The following is a 22,332-nucleotide window of genomic DNA, read 5'->3' on the forward strand; positions in this document are numbered from 1 at the left end:
TTAATTACTGCACTAATACAGTGACCAAACAATTATGGATCCCTGGATTTTAGTAAAGTTTTACTGGATTAAATTTAGAGAGTAATATAATCAGTATAAAATATTATTTATGATGGAATAATTTTTTTTTAACAATAATGGGTCAAAGCGAGGGGCTGTCCACGGGATTCAAAGATTCAAGAAATAATAACGATTCAATTAGGATTTGAATCTTGAATCACAAAAAAAAAATTTAATTTAATTAAATAACCTTTTAAGCAATCAAGCATCGGCGATAAGAAACCCAATAGTTTATCAGTATATTTATTAACAATATCTGCCTTGGTGAGTAAGCAGCGGTAATTAAAAACCCAACTGTTTTTTTGGAATTAAATATTAAAATAATCTTTGAGGCTAGTAAGCATCGGCGATTAGAAACCCAACTGTTTTTCACTAGATTTATTAATAAAATAATCTTTTAAACGAGTAAGCATCGGCGATTAGAAACCCAACTATTTATTTGACAATTAATTAAAAAAAATAATCTTTGAGGCGCGTAAGCATCGGCGATTAGAAACCCAACTGTTTTTCACTGGATTAATTAATAAAATAATCTTTTAAACGAGTAAGCATCGGCGATAAGAAACCCAACTGTTTTTCGCTAGATTTATTAATAAAATAATCTTTTAAACGAGTAAGCATCGGCGATTAGAAACCCAATTAATTATTTGACAATTAATTAAAAAATTAATTTTTGAGGCGATTGAGCATCAGCGATAAGAAACCCAACTGTTTTTCACTGGATTAATTAATAAAATAATCTTTTATTGATTTAATTATTTAATTTAATTTTATTGATTTAATTATTTTATTGATTTAATTATTCGTGCACTCCGATAGGGTATCTCTTTTGATGAACGTCAAACTAAAATTATTTTTCCAACAAATAATCAGATATTTTGTTTAATAAATTCAAACTGCAGTTTCAATTGACAAATACTGACGAGCAATTTGTGTTTTTCTGAAAATCGTCCAGTACTGCTCGTAAAAAGATATTCCGTACGGTTATCCTGCCAGTGGCATCGGTATCTACTTCAAGAATGTGTGAAATCTGCAACAAAGTCAAACAGATAGTTTGTATACTCGCTCAGGACTCTATCGCTCGGACAACGAAAAATTTATCCGTGACAAGAAAAAACAATTAGGATTCTTTCATGACAAGCTTATCTCCAGGTATTCACTAAAAACACGCATAAATGGGAGAACAAAATAAACAGCATGTCTAGATCTCTATATTACTGTTGTATAACTCTTTCATATTTTAATTATTTATTTGCGTTGAAGTACAATATTAATTGTATAAATTATACCAATTTAATCAACCTTGCATATAAAATATAACTCCTATTATGTTGAAAATTGTCCAAGTTAAATTATTATAATATTTCAACTACTCGCTGTTACATTTAATCATATTTAAAGGTGTAAAAAATAAAATGCATAATTCCACAACAAGGTCAAACACACATTTATTGATATCGACAATAACTTGTATACTAAAGAATTTCTCGTCAAACAATACATTTCATTATTTTCTACCTCTTTATGATGGTAAAATACCTTGAAGCAACCAACTCGGATTATTTGTCCTTGAAGATCATTTCTGCGCTGATCAAAAGCCAGATTAGTTGCCCTTAATCCTTTCTTTTCATCCCAAATTCCAAAATGACTTTTAATCAATTCTCGATCCCTTGCAATTTGGTAAACTTCGCTAAGCTCTCGAGCATTTATACCCGTAATTTTCTGCACTACGAGAAATAGGCAGTTGAAAGGAATGTAGTTATTGGAGAAAAATTCATCAGCTTTTGTTTTTTCACTCAAAAAAATCATCCATTGAATGTTGTCCGTTACAAACCACAAGGATATTTCCTAAAAGCGTATCGCACACTCAATTACTGTGATTACAAAAGTAGTATAAAAACGTATACAAATAAATAAAAACTGCTTAGCAAAAACTATCTTCAGATCGTGAAATCTGAAAAATGCTTCTTGTTTCTTTAATCAAGTTCACGACTACAAACATTTTTTATCAAAACAAAACAACCAAAATTAACACAATGCTAACTTTAAGAAACTGTTTCATCTCTTCGGAGTCATTCATCAGCACGATCAAGGTATTCTGCAATTCAGGAGTATCAATTTTCATCTAGAAAAAGAAGTATCAGAGAACGTTAGTGGCATATAAATATTTTAATTAATGATCAGTGATTATTACGAAAATAATTAAATAATTCTAGTATGATTGTCTGTCAAATCATGCATGTATTAGATGAACTGAATGCATAAAAATAATGGTTCTTCCTCGAGTATAAATTTTTATGTTTTACCGAAATGTTAAAGTCATATATAATAAATTATAAGGCCATCATCACACGTAACAGCGCAATGTATAAAATATTTTTATGCTTGCAGAGCCCAAAGATTTTAATTCAAGGACTATCTTGTGTACAAATATACAAATAAAGCTGTTTTTCTTCTTATGGACCAAATGATCAAGTATATATAATCACTTTCATACGCAGCACAAGACAAACTTGACTTTTTATGCTAATAATTATTTTTACCCCGTCAAATAGTAATGTAATGCGTCTAACTACTTTTATTTTTAAATAAAAGCCACTGTGTACTGATAATGCCTGAAAACGATCTCGGTGATCCTTTTTAAAATGTACAATTAAATAATATTAAATGTTTTGTTCAGAGATTTTTTTAAAGTTAAAAAAATGTATCCAGTTGCTAACTAAAAGTTTTGTTTCATTACCCTTGATTTAAAGACTTCTATCTGATTAAAACATATTTTTACCATCGCCAAATAGATTTTCATGGTATCAATAAGTTTATTAAGCACGTGGTATGGATTGAAAAAAAAAATTGCAAAAATTTGGGTGCGCACAACAGCGCTTGAGCCAGGTATTAGCTGACCTGTCATCCCTAGTAGTTGTTATTACAATCTTCTAACACCCTAGTAAGGCTCCTGGCTCAGTTTCCCTATCCTACTTTCTATCTGACCCTACAACCCCTCAATGTGCTACTTATGATTCTACCTTAGATCTAGGATTAACTCTACCTTATTTCTATTTTTCTTATTCTATCTTACACCTATTTTTTTATTCTACGTTATTTCTAATTATTATTCTAATTATTCTACCTTAAGATCTACTCTTATTGTTCTACCTTACATCTAGTCTTACTACTCTACCTTAAATCTACGTTTTTAATTCTACATTAAAATCTATTTGCTTACTGACTAAGGCTTATAGATTAATTAATTTCTACCCAACACCGCTTAAAACTACGTCGAAGGTTGGTCTCGAACCCGGACCTCCTGGCAACTCAATATCTGATAGCTAAAGCTTTCATACGCATTTAACCACGCAGCTACTGAGCTCTTAATGCCCGGCTTGTTTAATAGTAAATTTCAATCATTAGTTTGGTATAGATAAAAAAATGCCTGTAAGTGAGATACTTGTGTATGTGTTGATTGCTTGGCGTATCGGTAAGTATATCTATATGCCCGACCAACTTGACTGTAATCGGTTATACAGATATACTGATATCATGCTAGGCCCACACAGTTATCAAATTTCTCGTTGGAGGGCGCCTCGGGTCAAAGCTTATGAGATAGCTACTTTTTTTGCGTTTTTTTGTAGCGTTTCTCAGCTTAAACAGAAAATTTGTCCCTTCCATGAGATATACTTACACGTTGTACAAATGAGTTTTACCTCTCGTGCCAGTGCTCAATGCGCACGAGGGTCATTTTTAGTATTGTGTGCTTGGCAGTCACTACATGGATTATCGTTATATACACTTGCAAAAATCAATGGAACAATTGAAAATCTTAATCTACTACTGCGTTAAAAAAAAAGAACTACTATGATAGCACTGCATGACTAGGATAAGTTGCTAATTGATCCAAGAACTTTTTACTATCTGCAACAACCTATTTTTTTACTGTTTTCTTAACTCCCTACGTCATTGGGTGTTGCTAACTCGCACGATTTCATTATTCCTTTTACGAATTTTAATCCTTTTTTTTCCCTTGCCCACCTCTTCCTTTTGTATGGCCTATCCATTACTCGTCCCTCCCTCGAGTACTTTTCTTTTCTTTACCTCGATCGCTCGGATAATGTACCGAATGAGAGGATCTTGTTAGCAAAAGGAGGAGAGCGCGTGTGCAAAGCTGCTACGGCTTGAGCCATTTGATTTGCCTGTTTTGCGGTACACGTGTATATATATATATAAATTGAGCGCGTGGCAGCGGTGTACTTCGTTTTAGTGCAGCGCGTGCATGTGAATTTATGTATAATATGATAGCACCGGTTACAAGCGCTCAATGCACCGATAAAAAGGTGGCTTTTAACAGCGAAATAAAAAGGGAAAGAAACATGTTTTCGTGTACCCTCGGGTAAGGCCATATTGGCACGTACACTCACCGTACCTTGATTCGCAAACCGCGAAGTTTGAATTCTTGAAGTAATTTATCGTATTAAAACACAAGGAACAACCATAACCATAAAATAAAAATATGATGATAAACAACTATCATTTTAACAACTATTGAACAATCTTAAAATCATACTTTATGTTTATTTGTCATTAAAAAATTTAAGAATTTAAACTTCGTGGTTTACGAATCAAAGTACGGCGAGTGTACATAATGTGACGTTGGATTATTTTCGTTTATTGATGTTGCGCGTCGGTATACGTGTCCATCGTATTAAATTTAAACATTCCATATGTGAATGTTCGTTATTTCGCGTGAATCACAAGATGAATAATCGGAATTCTTTAGAGACGCATTTAATACGCTGTATTTGTAAAAATTAAAGGAATTGTCCCTAAATATATACATACACATTAAATTGATGTTTAAATGATAATGTCGTCGTTACTCCTCCATTGTCTAGGGACTTTTTATTTAATTTTTCGTACAGCATGCCGCAGGATCGTAAAAATCCCGGTGTTTACCATCGACAGCAGTAAACAAAAAAATAGTCTAAAAGCAGTAATAAATTTACTAGATGATAAAATAATAATAGTTTACCACTGTAGCACAGTTATTTTTTTTATAAATTTTCTATTCTCATCAAAGCTACTTTTTATTAATAAATGGCCCCGTACAGTCTACAAAAACCAACAATAAAAATACACATCCGTGTGAAATTATTTTGTTGTACATCACGCAATCAGAGCAGCAGCATAGCCAAAGCTTCTGTAGTGTATTATACATGTATTTATAATATATAAAAATATTTATAAAATCCAGTCTTGTGTATACAACGCACGCACATGATGTGAACACAACACGCAAGATCTTTGATAAGAATAAGAAAAAAAAAAAAAAAATTAGAATAACAATGATAACAAAAACAAAGCACGCGACAACACGACACACACGACGTTGTGCCACTATAATTTTGCCCACCTTTTTAACAACGTCCCTCTTTTACCCTCTTCATAACAGCTCTCAACCCTCAATTAAACCACACGCACGCACCTCGTAATAAACTGCAATAACGCTTTTCGCGAGAAAAAAAATTCGGCCTTTCAGACCAACAAAACTGGGAGCGACATTACCATTTACAGGTGTAGACACAACTATAAATAAAAAATGGTTCTATGTAGCTTGTAGTCATTATAATCATTTTAATAAAGAACAGTTGTACACCAACAATATGTTTCGTTGGAATGAAAAAAACAAAGTTAACATAACTGATAACTGTTGATGACAAATTTTTTTTTGAATATATTTATGCTATTAATTTGGTTTTTGTGTTTTCAAGTATAAATACAATATGTAGGCTGATTGCAGAAATAAAATTTTGGTTTCCACGATGACGGCATAAAAATGCAAAAAGGAGAAACTCCATGCGTGTGCCAATGTGAAAACACGTTCGGGCACAATAACGATCCGACGACGTGGCGTATAACCGTAAAGCTGACTCGGTAGATCTGATGTCGATCGACACGGTGGCGCAAGTGGAGCTTTTTTTTTTGCCGCCTCGTTGTTTCATAAATGTGTTTGACAAGGGATATTATATATATCGTGCGTCTTATTGTGTACAAATAAGCACGAGAGGTGTACTGCACCAATATTATAACATGTTGTTGAAAATCCCAAACAACTATTACGAGAGATCGCGCGTGGGCTTTGCTGTGGCGATGCATATTCCGCTGCTGCTTTCACTTGAGATTATGTTATGGGCAGTCGAACCTTTTGGCGAACTACTTCATGAATACAGTGTGTATAATAGCATGTAGATGTGGCGCGACTTGCTTTTGTTGGGTTTTTTTGCTCGTTTTTTTGTACAGCGAACCTGTTTTTTTCAATCAAAAGAGAATTATACGGGTTGAAAAGGAGGAGGAGGGCTTAGTGTACACACTCTTACACGTATATACTTAGGCCCATATACAGGTATACGTATGTGTAATAAGAGAAAACTAAAGATGGTGTTTTAATTGTTGTTCAAGCAAAGGTGATCAGGTTTACCATGAGTTTATAATTTTAAATGTCATTAAATGGTTTTAAATGAAGATTATGTTTGAAAAGCATACGTTCGTTCATGAATTCTTGAACCATACAGTGGGGGATACATTGCTTCAAAAATTATTAGATTACCCGATGAATAATGTCTAGGAAAAAACGTTGTTATCGTCACACAACATGCGTTTTGACCTATGTCGTATGCAACATAATTTTTCTCAAAAAGATTGACTTAGGTTAAAAAAGAAAGTGCGCATATTATCGTATTTTTTAAAATTTTAGTTTTATTCACTCGTCGGAGTATTTATAAATATCTTTGCTCGCGACAAAACAATCGATATAATTCTTTCACATACATGGTTAAGCAGATGGTAATTCAAAATTGGCTCAAGTTTTGTCAAAACCTCCTTATCAATTCCATCATTATTTTGAAAAGTGAAAGAATCATTTTTCACAATTTTCCACGATAGCCCACAGTACAGGTGTATACGTTTGTTTCATTAATTTATCGGTTCAGAGGAAACCGAGAGGAAACCATAGGTCTCGAAAATTTCCATAAATTGTTACAAAAATTGTCTGCTAATTGCTTAAAAAAAAAAATTAAAAAAAAAACAATTATAGTGTAAGAAGATAAAAATATTCTGCAGGTATTGGGTTTCATAAAAATATTTTTCACCCTCCCCCAGCAAAAAAAGAAATGAAATAAAAAAGGTATGCACACATACTCGCAACAAGACACTGACAAATTGATAGAAGCACCTAATTGAAAAATAGCGATGTAAAGCAGACCCTAAGTAAAAAAGTGCTGGCACAAACTATACGAGCACACGCGGACGCGCTGATTATAGTCAATAAAATAATAATATCGTCCCGCACTGCGTTGCAAAGCGATCGTGCATCCTTGAAAAACCCCGTCTCTTTAAACAGCAATATCGAGACAGAGAGGATCACACCACATACAGCATAAAAATGTAAATACATGTAGACTCGATTTTACGCCCATAGCTACAATATTTCTCTTGCCCACAGGAAAAACATGCACGATAAACAAATATTACTCGCACACGTGTTCTTGACCATATTGTATCGTGTGGTAGGCAAATTAAAATTCATTAATTAATTTGGTCATCGTCGTCGTATAATTATGTACACTCCCTCAACCGCGCAATGTCTCGTTAAAGCTCGTCTCACTCGTCGCGTCGGCTTACTTACTACTTCCATGCGGGACCTAATGTAATTACTTATGCAATTGCAGAGAGTATAGTGGTCGCTGACAATTGACCCTTTCTTTTTTCTGTATATACATCTTCATACGCTTGGTCCAGCAAATCTTATAAAACGCCTATAAATCTGTCGAGTACTTGCGTGTGGACGCAACGGAGCCAAATATCAATGGAATAGAAACAGATTTGTCATGAGTCACGTGAATAATTTTAAAATAAGAAAAACAGTACCACCACAAGTTGGATTGATGAACATTTATCTAATCTTCATTGGATGATGTTGTTGTTGTTGTTTTGGAGTGTGCCATTAAATAACCCAAACAGATGACAAAAACAACTGGAATAAACGTCGCGTTGAAGCATTTTTCTGTGATAAGTTAATATTACGTGAATAATTCCAACTCTTTGTTATTACATCGATCGGATAGAAATAAAGCCCGTTATCGTAACGTATCGTAACGGCGTGTTTTAATTTGAATGTATATGAATCAAGTGGGGAAAAAAAAGAAAATTACACGGTTAATGAGGTACTGGGTAAGCAGTGCGCGATCACTTATATCCTATAGGTATATAGGAGTGCATTTCACAGTAGCTCGACCATCACTCCGCCGACGCCTCGAGAGATCGTTGCTCCTTGCAACTAATTAAAGAGAGGAGGAAAAAAAAATTGAGCACATGACACCGATAGTCACGTTCCGAACTTTCTCCGCATGACTCAAAAAGAAAACAGCATCTGTAAGGAGGATACGTGTATATGTATAGTTGTACATGAAGCCCCCTCCTCGCCCTGTTTCCTCCCTTCTTTCCTTCCATCCATTTCCTTCATTCGTTCTATTTTTTTCCTCTACTTTTTTTCCGAGCATGAGTGCTACCAGTCTATATATATTCTTCCCCATTGGTTGGCTGCATTACTTTCTTTGTTTTACTTTCTCTCATTTTGAAAAAACTTTATTAAGTACAGGGCGGTGGTTGTTTTGACAGGTATATATCATCGAGATTCATCTTCTTTGCGGCTCTGAGGATCGGTAATTTTGTATAAATGTTCGATGAAATTATTATTATTATTGGACATTGTTTGACTATAATGAAAGAACTAAATTGTACGCGATAACGATTTAAACGTTTTTTTTTCTTATGCAATCTTGTACACCAATTTCAAAACGCAAAACAATTCTCGCAACACTTTTTTTTCGTCATCCTCCAATTAATAACTACTCGCGATATGTCATACATGTATAAACAATACCGCACTCCCATTTCAAAACAATAGGCCGTATATTCTCCCCCGTTTATCGCGTAGACGAACGAGGAAGCGGGAACGAGAGGGGAGAGCTGTAAGAAGGAGAGTTTTAAAAACGATGAAATACTATCCAAGCGGCCGGCTAATCGAATAAATTAATTTGAATAACCGGCAACAAATGGAACGGCTCAAACGGCAACAACGGGCCGGCCTTTGTTCTGCGCGTTAGTTTCACACACTCCTCTTCCTCCTCCTCTTCTTTTTCTACACGCCCGCGCGCGCATCGACAATGCGATCCGATTTTTTTTTTTTTTTTTTTTTCGCATCGTAAGTACTTATATACTCTTGCAGGCTAGTTGATAATTTATTACATACATATTTATTGGAACATTTTGTAAACATTGTGCAATCGAATAAATGGAGAAATAAAAGAAAACACCAACGCATAAACAGTAACGTTCTATACTGCCTACCCCGAAAAAAATGTACTAGTTATGACCAAGAAAAGAATAGCCGATACTTAAGTACTTATGATGACAATACTTATTAAAAGTCGAAAACAACCAAGACCTTGTCATCTTTTTCCGCCTCTCCAGTTGAGCGTAGGTAAGAAATTATATATTTAGTGAGTATATGCATGCACAAGTACGGCGCTTGTGTATAAAACTCGTGTCGTCAAGGGGCTGCCGCATCAGTAGCAGTCGGCCGGCGCCGGCCAATCCAGCTGCTGTGGTGCGGCACCCCGAACTCGACCCCGAGTCCCTTTGGCTTCCCCATGTACCTATACCTATCCCTGAATATAACAGAAACTTCCTCTATCTCTGTTGGCGTCAAATGTGTGTATTACTATACAGCCGAAACTGAAGTTCATCGTTAAACAAAAAGATAGTAAGTTATGAGCCAGTATAGTTACAGCTTTGTCGATCAGAGAAGTTAAGCAGCTTTGGACACGTACAGTACTCGAATGAGTGACCATTAGACTCCGTTTGCCTTGGCTGATGTTGACTTTTCTTATCGATTAGCTGTTTTTCCCCTTCACTCTTGATTACGTGAGCTGGCGGTGTACAGAAATTATGTACTGAGGTACTTATGCTTAAGAATAAAGAGAAAAAAAATTTAACGAGACACCCACTGGAAACTCATACAAATACACTCGAACCCCCTAACTATATCCTTCAGCTGTCCCTCTACACTATATATATACTTATAAATGTCAAGTGCCACAAAAGAAAGAACGGCACTGCAATACATAGGTACCTATGAAAAAATAAAAAATTTACATGCACTTCAAATTTTAAGTTCTCGTTGCATCAAGAATTTACATCCTCTGCAACTTTCAATAGAAAAGTAGAAAAGGTTGTCCTATCACACCTAAACCATTATTGTGTATACATGCTAATAAGTACTTGTACGCACACCCCCGTTTTTATCCTGTGGCATAATATCTAACTTATATTATAACATAAATATCTGCAAATGCATAACACACATAAGTACAACAAAACTGGTACTTTTGACACTCACCTCCCACGTATTTGGAAAGTCCTTCTCGTGTACGAATCCTAGAGTGCAATAGCCTCCTCCTTTTTTTTCTCTTCCGCTCGGAAACTCTAGGACGAGCCACAAGTATTGAACTCAAACTTCCTCCTCGAAGACGAGGATGGTCTCTTCGCCGCACTGCTGACCATATCGGTCACCACATAAATACTCCTCGTGCATTCACCCGCACTGGACATCTGAGTTTATAATATTATGTGGTGGAGAATTAGAGATTTATCAGTGATAGTGCATCATCTTTGCAGAAAAAGACGAAAACGAGCATTTGATTGGATTATCACGAACTTACACACACTGTATAAATTATGTGAGTAGATATGGAACACAGCAGTGCTGCGTTTTAGCGTACATAATTATAAAATGCACATTAATAATTTACAATGATATTACTACACGGTCACATGCACTCACACATATCACACACGTAAACACGATTACGGGAGAACCTAGTAACGAGAAGGTATAAGCGCTTAGGCGCTACACTGACTGCAGCCAGGCAGTGAACAGTGCACGACACACAAGATGCAAAAGTCGCCGACCCTTTCTCTCTCGTCTATAAGTATATACCTATAGTCCCAATAATCTATCTCGTTCTCTTATCTGCACCTAAGTATACAATATACTGTACTTGTACACATCGTTCTCTATACTTTTATCTCTTCAACACACCGTCCTTCTTTTGTTTATTTTTGGTTGTTTTTTTGCACGTAAGTACATTGACTTGTCTTTTGGAGTTGTGTGTTGTGTACGAAAACGGGCGATAGATATCAACTGCAACTGTTAACGTGAAACCTTCACCTATCCTGACGCCTCTCGCGAGCCAAGACTGACTGAACGACTGAACTCAAGCAGAGAATGGAGCTGATGGAGCAGCAGGGCAACAGTCGGAGAGCCCGCTCGCTCGAGGCTCTCGGGGGGCTACCGTTTGTTTATTACATATATATCAGCATGGAGCTGAGCGAAGATGAGTATAGGTATAGAGCAGCACAGAGCGCGCACAGCACACCCGACAGTCAGCGACGTCGGCGCCGTGGTTTCAGTTCAAGCCTTGTAGCAGAAGCAGCTGCTGCAGATGTGATGATGCAGCGCCGCAGAGGCACAGTCGTCAAGTGTAAGTATATAATATATGGACCATTCGCCAAAAAGGGTATCAATTACAACGTTTGGGTAAGAGGATAAATAAGGGACTAAATAAGCGTTACGAGCTCGTGTCCTATACATTTATAGTTATACGACACCTGGAATAAAAATACGGAGTTCTTAATACTCTACGGCGAGGGATCTTAAGGTTAACGTAAACAATTAACTACCCTATTGTTGCGGTCCAATAAAAACCAATAAAAAATTCATTGATTTTACCATAGGATTTTTCTATTGGTTTGTTATCGGTATTTGCACCCGTAAATCCAAATAAAATCCGAAATGGTCAAAAATAGATTTTCTATATCATTTATTATAACTAGGACATGATTGAACAAAAATAAATTGACAAATTTATGTCATACCATCCGGATGGTAACACCAAAACGGGGGGACTAAAGTATTTTTTACAAAATTCTAATAAAAATTAATAACTAACTTTTCTTTCAATTTACATATAAAATACTCTAATCCCCCCGTTTTGATGTTACCATCCGAATGGTATGACATAAATTTGTCAAATTATTTTTGTTCAATCATGTCCTAGTTATAATAAATGATATAGAAAATCTATTTTTAACCATTTCGGATTTTATTTGGATTTACGGGTGCAAATACCGATAAGAAACTAATAGAAAAATTCCATTGTAAAATTTTATTGGTTTTTATTGGACCGAAACAACAGGGTATTTCACGCTTTTAGAGGACAAAAAAAATTATCCTAGTGGGGAAAAAAAAAATTTATGGGGTTTACGTTTCGAAACCGAAAACTGACAAATTTAACATTCCAACGGAAAATGCTCTCACAAATGCATGTAATTGAAATTGGGCGTTCCAATTCGAACGTTATATATTCTACAAAGGTTGAGGATGTTGCAAGAATTTTTTCCGATTTTTCATCCCGCTACGCCAGTGCTACAAGCTCGCGAATTTGTAAAGTCTATTTCCCCAAAATAAAAACTAAGAGCCCGTAACTCTAGTGAATGTCATGCATCTTTTCAAAGCACTATTTGGTTATCGACTCGAAAAAAATGGGTAAAATTAAATCTGTTTTATATATGATATGAGTGCAGTGGCAAAACTTAATAATTATTTGGTGCATTACAATCTCGATTTTTTGACGCATTTATATAAGTGCCCGTAACGCTCCTTTTTAAAAAAACCCGTAATGCTAAAAAATCGCTTATATCTTCGCGAGATGTTCAAGTATCGACTCGAAAATTGACGGGTTCAAATACAGCTGTTTTGTATATAGGATGTAAGCGTAAGGGCTAAGTTTAATTTTTATTTAATGCGTTACTATCTATTTTTGAGCCCGTAACGCCCTTTTTTGCTAAGAGCCCACATGACTCGCCAAAAACGCTATCCTGTAACGCTTTGTAGCTTCGTTTAGTTTTAGAGTATCGACTTGTATACACACAAATTTTGTATATCTTTATATAAGTCAAATTTTTATTGTCAGCACTTTTATCTCGGTTATATTAATATTTTATAGGAGCCCGTACCCCGTACAGCTTCTATTTTTTAAAATAAAAAAGTCATAACAATTTACCTTGTGCAGGTATAGCAAGGCTCAAAAAATTTTAACTTATTTTGGTCTCAAACAATACAAAAAAAAATATTTGCCATGATTAAAAATCCATTTCAAGTGCTTTTCCATTCCGGCCCTTTTTTTCGTCGAATAACCTATCTATACAAAGTACAGCACGATGTGCACGAAGCCGCGAATTTTGAATTAAATTATTTTTATTGGCTTTTGAACATAAAAATAATTTAATTCAAAATTCGCGGCTTCGTGAACATCGTGCTGTACTTTGCCGCGAACTATCAGAGTCCCGGTAATGACATCTGCAGGTACATATGGGTACGAGAATATAAGTGTCCGGTATGGGCTAAGTATTAGAAATTTCTACCTTGTCCACTATTTTACCAATTTTTACGTTATTATATTATAGACCAAGAGCTGAGGCCGAAGGGCGGTCAAAATTTTAACCAGCCGCCAGTGCCGCCACTCTCACCAGAATTGAGGAACCCTATGATTCGTGGAGATCCGAGATCTATCTTTCGGTCATATTTCATAGTAGTGAAGAGTTATGGGGTAATTATAGTAGTGCCATATGGTCTTTTTTATTGAATAGCCGCAACTTGCACCAATAGATAGAAAATGAAAAGTTGTCATCCGAAAGTGCCATTTGCGGCAAGATTAGAATGCATCTTGTACCCGAAAATCGACCTTCAAAAACATAGACTACCTACCCGATCTTATCTATAATATTTATCCATAGATATCTTATAAGATAATAGATGAGGCATTATAGATAACATCATCGATAAGAATACAATATCTATATTTTTTGAGGTCGATTTTCGGGTACAAGATGCATTCTAATCCTGCCGCAAATGGCATTTTTACATGACAACTTTTTAGTAACTATCTATTGGTGTAAGTTGCGGCTGGTTAATAAAAAAAATCAAATGGCACAACTTTAATTACCACACAACTCCTTACCACTAGGCAATATGAAATATTTTGGATCTCTACGAATCATAAGGTTCCTCAATTCTGGTGAGAGTGAAATGAGTTTGAAATGAGAAAACACTTTTCGTGGATTAAGTATCTCTGACCCGCATTTAGGTTTAGCTGGTTTTAGTTCAAGCTGCATTAATTATGGAATGAATGATAAAATTTAAACGCGCACTTATGCGTGTTGTGTTATTTGATGTGTTAATATGTTTTGTCACATAATTTTTAGTGATTTTTCGGAATTGTCAAGCAGGCTCAAATATTAGTTGATACTCGTCACCAATGAGCTCATATTTAATTCACATGCGAGTGCAACTAACCTCTTTTTCTGGTAAGTTTTTCTTCAAAACATTTTATTGAATTATATTATAAGCTAGCTAGTGAGTATGTAAAGTACGGATTTTACTTAGTTTTCTTATAACTTATTTTAATATTGATCAGAATGTAATTAAACATAACTAAGGTTTTTTTTTTTACTGTAGATTATCTCTTGAGACAGGCTTTCTTCCAAAATGAAGTGTTTCCTTTGCCTTCAAGGAGATCCAAGGTTGAAAAAATGCACCAATAAGTTTTTTACTAAAATCAAGCATGCCATTTTCATCAGAGCAACATTACAATTAAAGTATGGTGACCTTATCTTGCCTGAAGCGTTTGACAAAGACCTATATTACCATTCTCAGTGCTACAGAAACGTCAACTCGATTGGAAAAAAATATTTGACAGAGTACGAGTTACAGCTCAGTGATGGGGAGATACAACACCCAAAGAATTTCGTTGACTACAGTACATGTGTTGAAAGAGAAGGTCCTGTACCTGAAGTGGAAGACAATACTCCGGCAGTGGACGTATTAACAGAAGTTGATGCCGCGTCAGCCACAGATAGACCCTGTGATACTGATTCATCTGCTGATGTCGAGAGTGCTGTAGAACAGCCAATAAGTATTGTTGTCAACGGCTATGATTTAGCTAACTCCGAGATTCTCATAGCCGAGCCGCTTGACAGAAGGTTTGATATGCAAATATTTCAATAATTTGTAATATTACCGCTCTCCTGAGTCATTATTTTAATATTTAGTTTTCTAACAATGTGCTTACTTTTTTTCTATTGTTGTCGACAACAGCCCCTTACGATTACTTACTGTTTTTCATCCACCTGTACAATAAGTACAACTTTTCTTTTAGTTTCAGAGATTCAACATCTGCCTGCTTCTTTTGCAATGTGACAACCACTAAAAAAAAAGGTCGTCTTTGCACTTCCAAGGATGGCAAAGTATTAGAAACGATTGAACGCAGCGCTACGATTCTCAAAGACGTCTGCATTCTGAACAAATTGGAGTACTATAGGAGTCGAACTTTCAATGTTTTGTATCACAAACCATGTTTATCTACTTACATAATTCAAAGTAATCGGTTGACGTTAAGCCATAAAAATGAGAAAAATTACATAAGAAATAATTTAATTAAGAAAGCCGAAAACACCATCCGCTCATTCATACGGAAGAGGGTCGTGAATGAGAAAAAGTTGTTTTTCCTTTCACATTTGGAAGACAAATATATTCAAGAGACTAAAGCATTATTTCATTGTGCTTTTCTTAATTCTCCGATTCACACACAGTGTAGTTTAAGAAGTAAGTTGCTACGGTGGTTTCCTACACGCATAAAATTTGTTGAATTCCAATCAAAAACCATATTGGCTCCCACCTCCTTTTGTCCGGAAGTTGAAGCACACGAGTTATCCACGGAATTATGTGAAAGTCAGTGTAGTGACGAGGCCACGAGTATTTCAAATGAATCAGCTTTAAATGTTGAATCAACGAAGTTAGACAGTGATAATATTGATCACGTAAGTTCGGAAGAGTGGGAGAGTGAGGAGTCACCGTGGCGAATTACGAGCTTCTACGAAAAAATATTTTAAGAGTGACCGCAGTTGAATAAAACAATAAGTTTGAAATCTACAATGCATATGAGTACCGGTAAATCTGCCACACCAGTACTACAGTGCGCGCGGTCCTGTTACTTATTGGCCACACCTTGTATGTAATTTCCCACAAATAATGTCGTCACTTACTTATTAAATAGTTATTTATAAAATAAGAAATCGTTGAAAGTTGCGGGTACAAAAGATAGCGAGACCTTTAATTTTTACCGACTATTTTAATTTAAGACAAAAATAATATTTAAGGATCACAAAATACACTCTTATATTTTTTAATAATGTTGGATTTTTTATTCGTTTTTCACGCTTTTATCCGATGTTCCTAATCCTTGAGTATACTATGGTACTGACGTCTAGTATCACTCGAGAATAGGGTGAACAGTAGTGGCGAGCGGGTGATGAGGACAACAAAAAAAGGGATCGAGCACGCTTTTAAAATTTCTTTTTAGGGGTTGAAAACAATAATTAATAAAAACATTGGTCAGCCAATATTGCAAGTGGAAATATTTCTTGGGGTTCGTTTTGCGTCTCAAACAAACTTCAGTAAGTATTATAAGAGAATTAAATTTTTTTGAAGTACTATCTTACAAAGAGCTTGATGACTTAGTTTTACCCCCCCCCTCTCTTGAGTAATTCAGTTTCAAATGTTTTGGGAGTGGATAGGTAAAGGGAGGTAATTTCAATATTTTTGCATTGCAAACTCAAAGTGTGAAGGAAAAGATTAAAAGTGTTGATCAAAATGTAACTAAACGTACAGTAAGTCACTCAAAAAGGATAACAAGTAGAATATGACGATGGAGACATCACATTAATATGTAAGCAGCCGAAAAGATAAAAGTAAATTAGAAAATGCTGAAGCCCATCAAGAGTGAAAACAGACAATACCAATTGGTATTGATTTGGGGATTACCAATTCCTGCGTCGCAGTATTTAGGAATAATAAGTATCAGATTCCACCAAATGAGAATAGTCGTAGCCATAGGTGCAACTATCCAAGCTGCTATAAACTCTGAAAATGTTACTGATTTATTGCTATTGGATATGTTACTTAATATGTGTAAGAGAGTTAGTGGCTAAGGTATACATGGCAAGGAATAATGGGAAAAAATTGTCTGTGAAAATTGATGTTTCTCAAAGAGAACGAACGATAGTGAAGCATAATTATTTACTTGGAACGTTCAGACTTAACATAATCAATTTATCAGATTCAGTTTCGCACGTGATAAAAAAAGCTGGGCAGCATCGTAACAAAGATTTAGAACATAAGAAGTTACTGCTATGGCCAAAGAAGACCTTGAGAACTATTACTATATAGCAATGTTAAGAAAGATATTAATACGAAATCAAAAGATACGAGTCGTGGTATGATTAATCAAGAGTGTGATGAAATTGTAAAGTCTGAATACCGACGAGTCAATGGATGAGAAAAATAAGAAAAAAACTACTTCGTGAAAAAGTGACGCCTGAAGTTATCAGGAATAAAAAAAAATTTAGAGTACACCGTCAATAACACCCATTAGAATAGTAAAAATTTTAAATAAGTTTATCCTTATTTTTTTTCCCGTGAATACCCTCCTTTTTTCCCAAGTACGCGAGTCTTTGGTGCGGGCCCCTTGCAAAAAAGCTCCCCTCACACGACTCGGTCATCCATCCTATTGGGTATACTATTTACAGGGCGCAGCAAGTGTCTCAAGCACACCCCAGCTATTATCAAGTTCAATGGAAAGATATTTTCCAATAAGCCATCTAAACTCGCAGTACCGACCTTTTTACGAGTGACAGTGACTTTTACTTGAAACTATAGGGCAGGATTAACACTTTTTAAGGACTGGGGCTAAAAATTATGCAGAGTCCCTTATGTATCAAATTTTAGATGATCAGAAGATGAACCATAAGCAGATATGGTCTCATCTAGTTAAACTTGCTTTGATGTTCTATATTCAAGAAGGTAGATGAATTAAACCATGAGCAACGCCCGCAAAAAGCGAGGTGAAGTTTTATTCGAAACGAATATAATGTAGCATTGAAAAACCACATTTTAAGCCCTCAATTAGCTATATTGTTACGCACGATATTATGCTCTTTCTCGCGTAACACTATACATTCATATCACCATTTGTACTAAACAATATAATCAACCTTGCATTGCAAACATTTGTTTGAAACTATGATTTATCGACGTCCTAAATAGGTACAAAGTACAAACTTGAGCGCCAGCGTTGTTGTTTGTGCTCGAGTCGTGTAGTATATAGTTGCTCTTTGCGCCCATATGGTACGAAACACTAATTTCTAAGAAAAAACGGCCCAGTAAAAGTGGGTGGCAATATTTTTTGAGCAGTTTAAGTTGGGTTGGCAATTACTAAAATACAAATTTCGTGCTATTTTGGGACGTTTTTCATGACATTTGGACGTTTCCCACCTGAGACTTGAAGAAATTTATTTCATTTTTAAAAAATAGACATAAAACACCTTTATCGATGTGTTTTTCAATCTACCATCCTAATGATAACACCAACGGGGCAACTTTGAATACAGTGAAATAAATTTTTAATTTTTTTTTTTTTTTTTAGCGTAAATGTTTTTTAATTAATCTCAGCTGAGATCTCAGGTGGGTTACAGCACCCTCGGTAGGAAAAATAGTGTTTGGCACGTAAGCGTCATCCGACCGGGACTATAACTCTATACGAACCCTTGGGCCGCAAGAGAGCCCCAGAGGCGATGGCACTTTGGTGACGAAAACTACCATTTTTCTTACTGTAGGCGCAAAGTGTGCTCACGAGCAAAAAGTACGACTTAATTTCCGTATATAATCATATCTTGCCTTTCACCCTTCCATGTCTTGATTCTTGCCTATTTCGGAGGGTACTTACAGACTTTAGTGGGCGAAAAGTAGGAACATGTACATGAACGATCTACGGATACATTAAAGCTTACAATGGCTCAGTGGTAGCTATAAAACGAGAAATTTTCCATTTTGGATTTCATTCAAGAAAGGTCTCATCTCGGCCGAGCGCTAAAAAAAAGCCTATTTCGGCCAATCTTCAGGAAAGGGCCTTTTTCCCACTCGCGGCATTTCTGTGCGATTTGTTCATAGGTATGTGCCATTATAACTGTTGTATGTTAATACCGTGCCGTCGTAGTCTGCAGTAATGAAAACGGTACCAAATTAGGTACGCAAAAACGGAGTCCAATAGGTACCCAATTGGATTACAATAAGCCATTTAAATAACAAGACAAGACCATTGCTCTGAATGTAATGAAAATTATCAGCACTATACCCATAGGCTGTCGTCGGGTACGCTAAATAACTTCACTCAAAAAAAAACAGGTTTTTATTCGGTAAAACCCAAGCATACATTTTTTTTGCTCGTTTTTAAGTAACGAAAAAATAAAATAAAATAACTAATAGTAATATTTTATAAAGTCCAGATTTGAAACTATAATAAAGTTTAATAAGTATTATTATTAGTTATTATTATTTTTTTTTTTCGTCATGAATGTCATTATAGAAACATAGAAAAAAGTAGTAACTAAAAACAACTTTTATGATTACTGATCACTATTTAATACTTGACCTTTAAGATTTAAAAACAACTAATAGCTATTAATAATTGTCAATATAATATTTTATATCAGATAGAAAAAAATAATAAAAAATAATAATCCTTATAGGTACAGTTGTATACCGTTCGATCTCGCAAACAAAAAAAAATCATAACTAATAATAAGTATTTAAAAGTTTTAATAACAACTTGTGACAGACAATTGTGAGAAGAAGTCTTATTACCTATACTTGTCTCAAATCTAGAAAATAAAAACTGTTATAATTTTTTTAAAAATAATTATAACCAACTTATCAAACAAAATTATTTCTGCTTGGAAATGAAAAATAAATCATTTATAAAGAAGTAGTAGTGGTTTCGTAAATTCTTTTTGTAGATAAAAATTCGCTCTTTCCAATGAAAAAAATGGCGGTGATTCCACTGTAGAATTTTTTTATAAACGTACAAATAGGTGAATGAAAAAAAAAAAAGAAAATAAATAGAGCACTCTAAGTTGATTTAATTTTTACTTTGGCGATGGTCGCGGTGGTGTGACTATCGGGGGTATTAGAGGGACATTATTCGTAATTTTCATTAGTAATTACTATACATATTTATTTCATATTTCAACAGATCAGCAAACCAACACTTATCTATTTTTGTATGTATGTATCTATTAGGTATGCACGGCACAACGGCACTACGGCCTGCATTAACGAATAAGTAATGTCGATACAGTGTAAATACATACTTTACATCAGAGTATCGTGTGCTATGCCCTCCCTGTACTTACAACTTAACTCTCGCACTCGACTCTCTCTCGAGCCAAAAGCCGCCGAGTCCTCTCAAACACATAGATAGAGGTTAGTTTTTATCAAAGTGGAGTCTACTTGTGGGTGTAAAAATGAGGGATAAATTGTACATATTCTTTAAAATTGTTAACTAAGATTTTATAAAAGATTACGAGTGCTATGCTCGCCCGTGCATGTGTATAACAGTTTTTATTCGGATAATGAACAAAGTCCTTTCACATTTGAATTTTTCAGTGAGGAAACTTATAAAGTGTAACATTTACAAGTGCAAAACATTATGTAAATGGAAAATGGGTTAGTACTGCTTGTCATTGTTGTATTTGCAATGCTCGTTACAAGTGATGAATATATTTTTTATTAATATTTTTTTTTTTCGACAGCTAGTCCAACGGAACAGAATAAAAATCGTATAATATGGATTGACATGGAGGTATGTAATAAGTTGCTTTATTTCACCATGTATAAATACGCATGCTTATGATATTATGAAAATGATTTCAGATGACTGGTCTCAATGTGCTGGAAGATAGAATTTTAGAGCTCGCAAGCATCATTACTGACGATAATTTGAATATTGTCAGTGATGAGTTTGAAATAGTTATTAACCAATCAGAATCAATCTATGAGTCTATGATTCCCTGGTGTCAGGAGCAACACAAAAAAGTAATTTGACAAAAAAAATTTCTTTATGCTCAAAATGTAAAATATTGTATCATATATTCATTTGTTCATACCACTCTATGAGTTGAAACAGTTTTTATTACAAACAGTAAAGAGATGAATATTTTGAATCAACAATTTTCACAGACAGGACTCATTGATGCTTCAAGAAAATCCATAAACGATGAACAAATGGCTGAAGAAAAACTAATCATATTCTTAAAAAGGTATGTTCCACACAAGACTTGCCCTATGGCAGGAAACTGCTTATATATGGACAGGGCATTTCTTCAGAGGTACATGCCTAAAGTGTATGATTATTTGGGTGATGATGTCATCGATGTTGCTTCAATCAATGAATTAGCAAAGTAAGATTACCATTTAACTGTAGTTCTTTCAAGTCCCCCATGGAGTTAAAGTTAATTTTTGGAAATAAATTTTCACAGGAGGTGGAACAAAAAGATTGAAAAGAAAAAACAAAGAAAAACGGGTGATCATAGAGCTCTTGGCGATATAAAGGATAGTATAGAAGAATTGTCTTATTACAAAAAAAATATATTTATATGATTTTTTTAAGAATATTTTTGTACAAAACACAAATGAGTTAAAACTTTAATTAATCAATGAATCTATTTTCATAAAAAAGAAAAAAAAAATTTTGAAATGCAGTTATAATGTATGGATAGTAAATATGACTGTTAATAATTTTATTCTAAAAAAATACAAGCTTTTTATAATTGTATGAGTTCCAAAAATGTCTCAGCTTTACGTTTGTCATCTAGTTATTGTAATAATGTGTTAAAAACAATGTACAAAGCTGTAGAATATACACTGAACATGCATACATAAAAGAAATATTAAAAAATTTACTGATTTCAATGTAGACGAAAACCTTGAAATCGATTACTGTAAGTATATAGTAATCCATTCCCTAAAAACTGACATCAATCGTATCTAGATTGCGAAAGAAAAAAAAAAATTGTCAAGTAAACATCTTTTTCCCTTTCTATAAACTATAAGTATTGTAACAACAGAAAATTGGAAACGTTGATGTGAGAAATCAATAATCCTTTCCATTAACATTAAAATAAAAAATATATATATATATGTATATATGTATATATATATATTGATTATCTAGTGTAGAGACACTAGAGACTGTAGAGATAGTATGT

The 22,332-nt window shown here is 34.6% G+C and overlaps 3 protein-coding genes across 8 annotated transcripts in view; 2 read left to right on the plus strand and 1 right to left on the minus strand.

Moving 5' to 3' along the window:
- The window catches only part of Src64B (Tyrosine-protein kinase Src64B), a 78,211-nt gene extending 66,847 nt beyond the window's left edge, over nucleotides 1–11,364 (minus strand). For all 3 annotated transcript variants that reach the window (XM_089597251.1, XM_089597250.1, XM_089597249.1), the window contains exon 1: nucleotides 10,511–11,364. The gene's annotated coding sequence lies outside the window, so the exon portion shown is untranslated. The remainder of the gene's footprint in view (nucleotides 1–10,510) is intronic.
- Nucleotides 11,365–14,270: 2,906 nt separating this feature from the next.
- On the plus strand, nucleotides 14,271–16,396 carry LOC106643478 (uncharacterized). 2 transcript variants are annotated; one of them, XM_089597347.1, is made up of 4 exons: nucleotides 14,271–14,538; nucleotides 14,690–14,754; nucleotides 14,888–15,213; nucleotides 15,390–16,396. In XM_089597347.1, exons 1-4 carry the CDS (start codon nucleotides 14,490–14,492, stop codon nucleotides 16,120–16,122), a joined length of 1,173 nt encoding a protein of 390 aa, XP_089453473.1. In that variant the 5' UTR covers nucleotides 14,271–14,489; the 3' UTR covers nucleotides 16,123–16,396. The 2 variants fall into 2 exon arrangements, with proteins under 2 accessions (XP_089453473.1, XP_014214120.2); XM_014358634.2 differs by having other exon boundaries at nucleotides 14,690–15,213.
- Nucleotides 16,397–20,409: 4,013 nt separating this feature from the next.
- On the plus strand, nucleotides 20,410–21,880 carry LOC106643471 (RNA exonuclease 2). 3 transcript variants are annotated; one of them, XM_089597394.1, is made up of 6 exons: nucleotides 20,410–20,548; nucleotides 20,732–20,791; nucleotides 20,878–20,927; nucleotides 20,999–21,160; nucleotides 21,305–21,525; nucleotides 21,604–21,880. In XM_089597394.1, exons 2-6 carry the CDS (start codon nucleotides 20,788–20,790, stop codon nucleotides 21,722–21,724), a joined length of 558 nt encoding a protein of 185 aa, XP_089453520.1. In that variant the 5' UTR covers nucleotides 20,410–20,548; nucleotides 20,732–20,787; the 3' UTR covers nucleotides 21,725–21,880. The 3 variants fall into 3 exon arrangements, with proteins under 3 accessions (XP_089453520.1, XP_089453521.1, XP_023246617.2); XM_089597395.1 differs by lacking the exon at nucleotides 20,410–20,548 and adding an exon at nucleotides 20,565–20,603; XM_023390849.2 differs by lacking the exon at nucleotides 20,410–20,548 and having other exon boundaries at nucleotides 20,610–20,791.
- The last annotated feature ends 452 nt before the right edge of the window (nucleotides 21,881–22,332 follow it).

The sequence above is a fragment of the Copidosoma floridanum genome, unplaced genomic scaffold (genome assembly GCF_036245765.1).
Source record: "Copidosoma floridanum isolate Cflo_tuat_1 unplaced genomic scaffold, Cflo_Japanese_pri ptg000032l, whole genome shotgun sequence".
Classification (NCBI taxonomy): domain Eukaryota; kingdom Metazoa; phylum Arthropoda; class Insecta; order Hymenoptera; family Encyrtidae; genus Copidosoma; species Copidosoma floridanum.

Bases quoted from the DNA above. Each gene is read 5' to 3' on its own strand.
- LOC106643471 (XM_023390849.2), top strand. From the start codon at position 20,671: ATGTGTATAACAGTTTTTATTCGGATAATGAACAAAGTCCTTTCACAT. The intron at 20,792-20,877 runs GTTAGTACTGCT...TTTTTTCGACAG, and splicing joins ATTATGTAAATGGAAAATGG to CTAGTCCAACGGAACAGAAT. The intron at 21,161-21,304 runs GTAATTTGACAA...CAATTTTCACAG, and splicing joins GTCAGGAGCAACACAAAAAA to ACAGGACTCATTGATGCTTC.
- LOC106643478 (XM_014358634.2), top strand. From the start codon at position 14,720: ATGAAGTGTTTCCTTTGCCTTCAAGGAGATCCAAGGTTGAAAAAATGC. The intron at 15,214-15,389 runs GTTTGATATGCA...CTTTTCTTTTAG, and splicing joins GCCGAGCCGCTTGACAGAAG to TTTCAGAGATTCAACATCTG.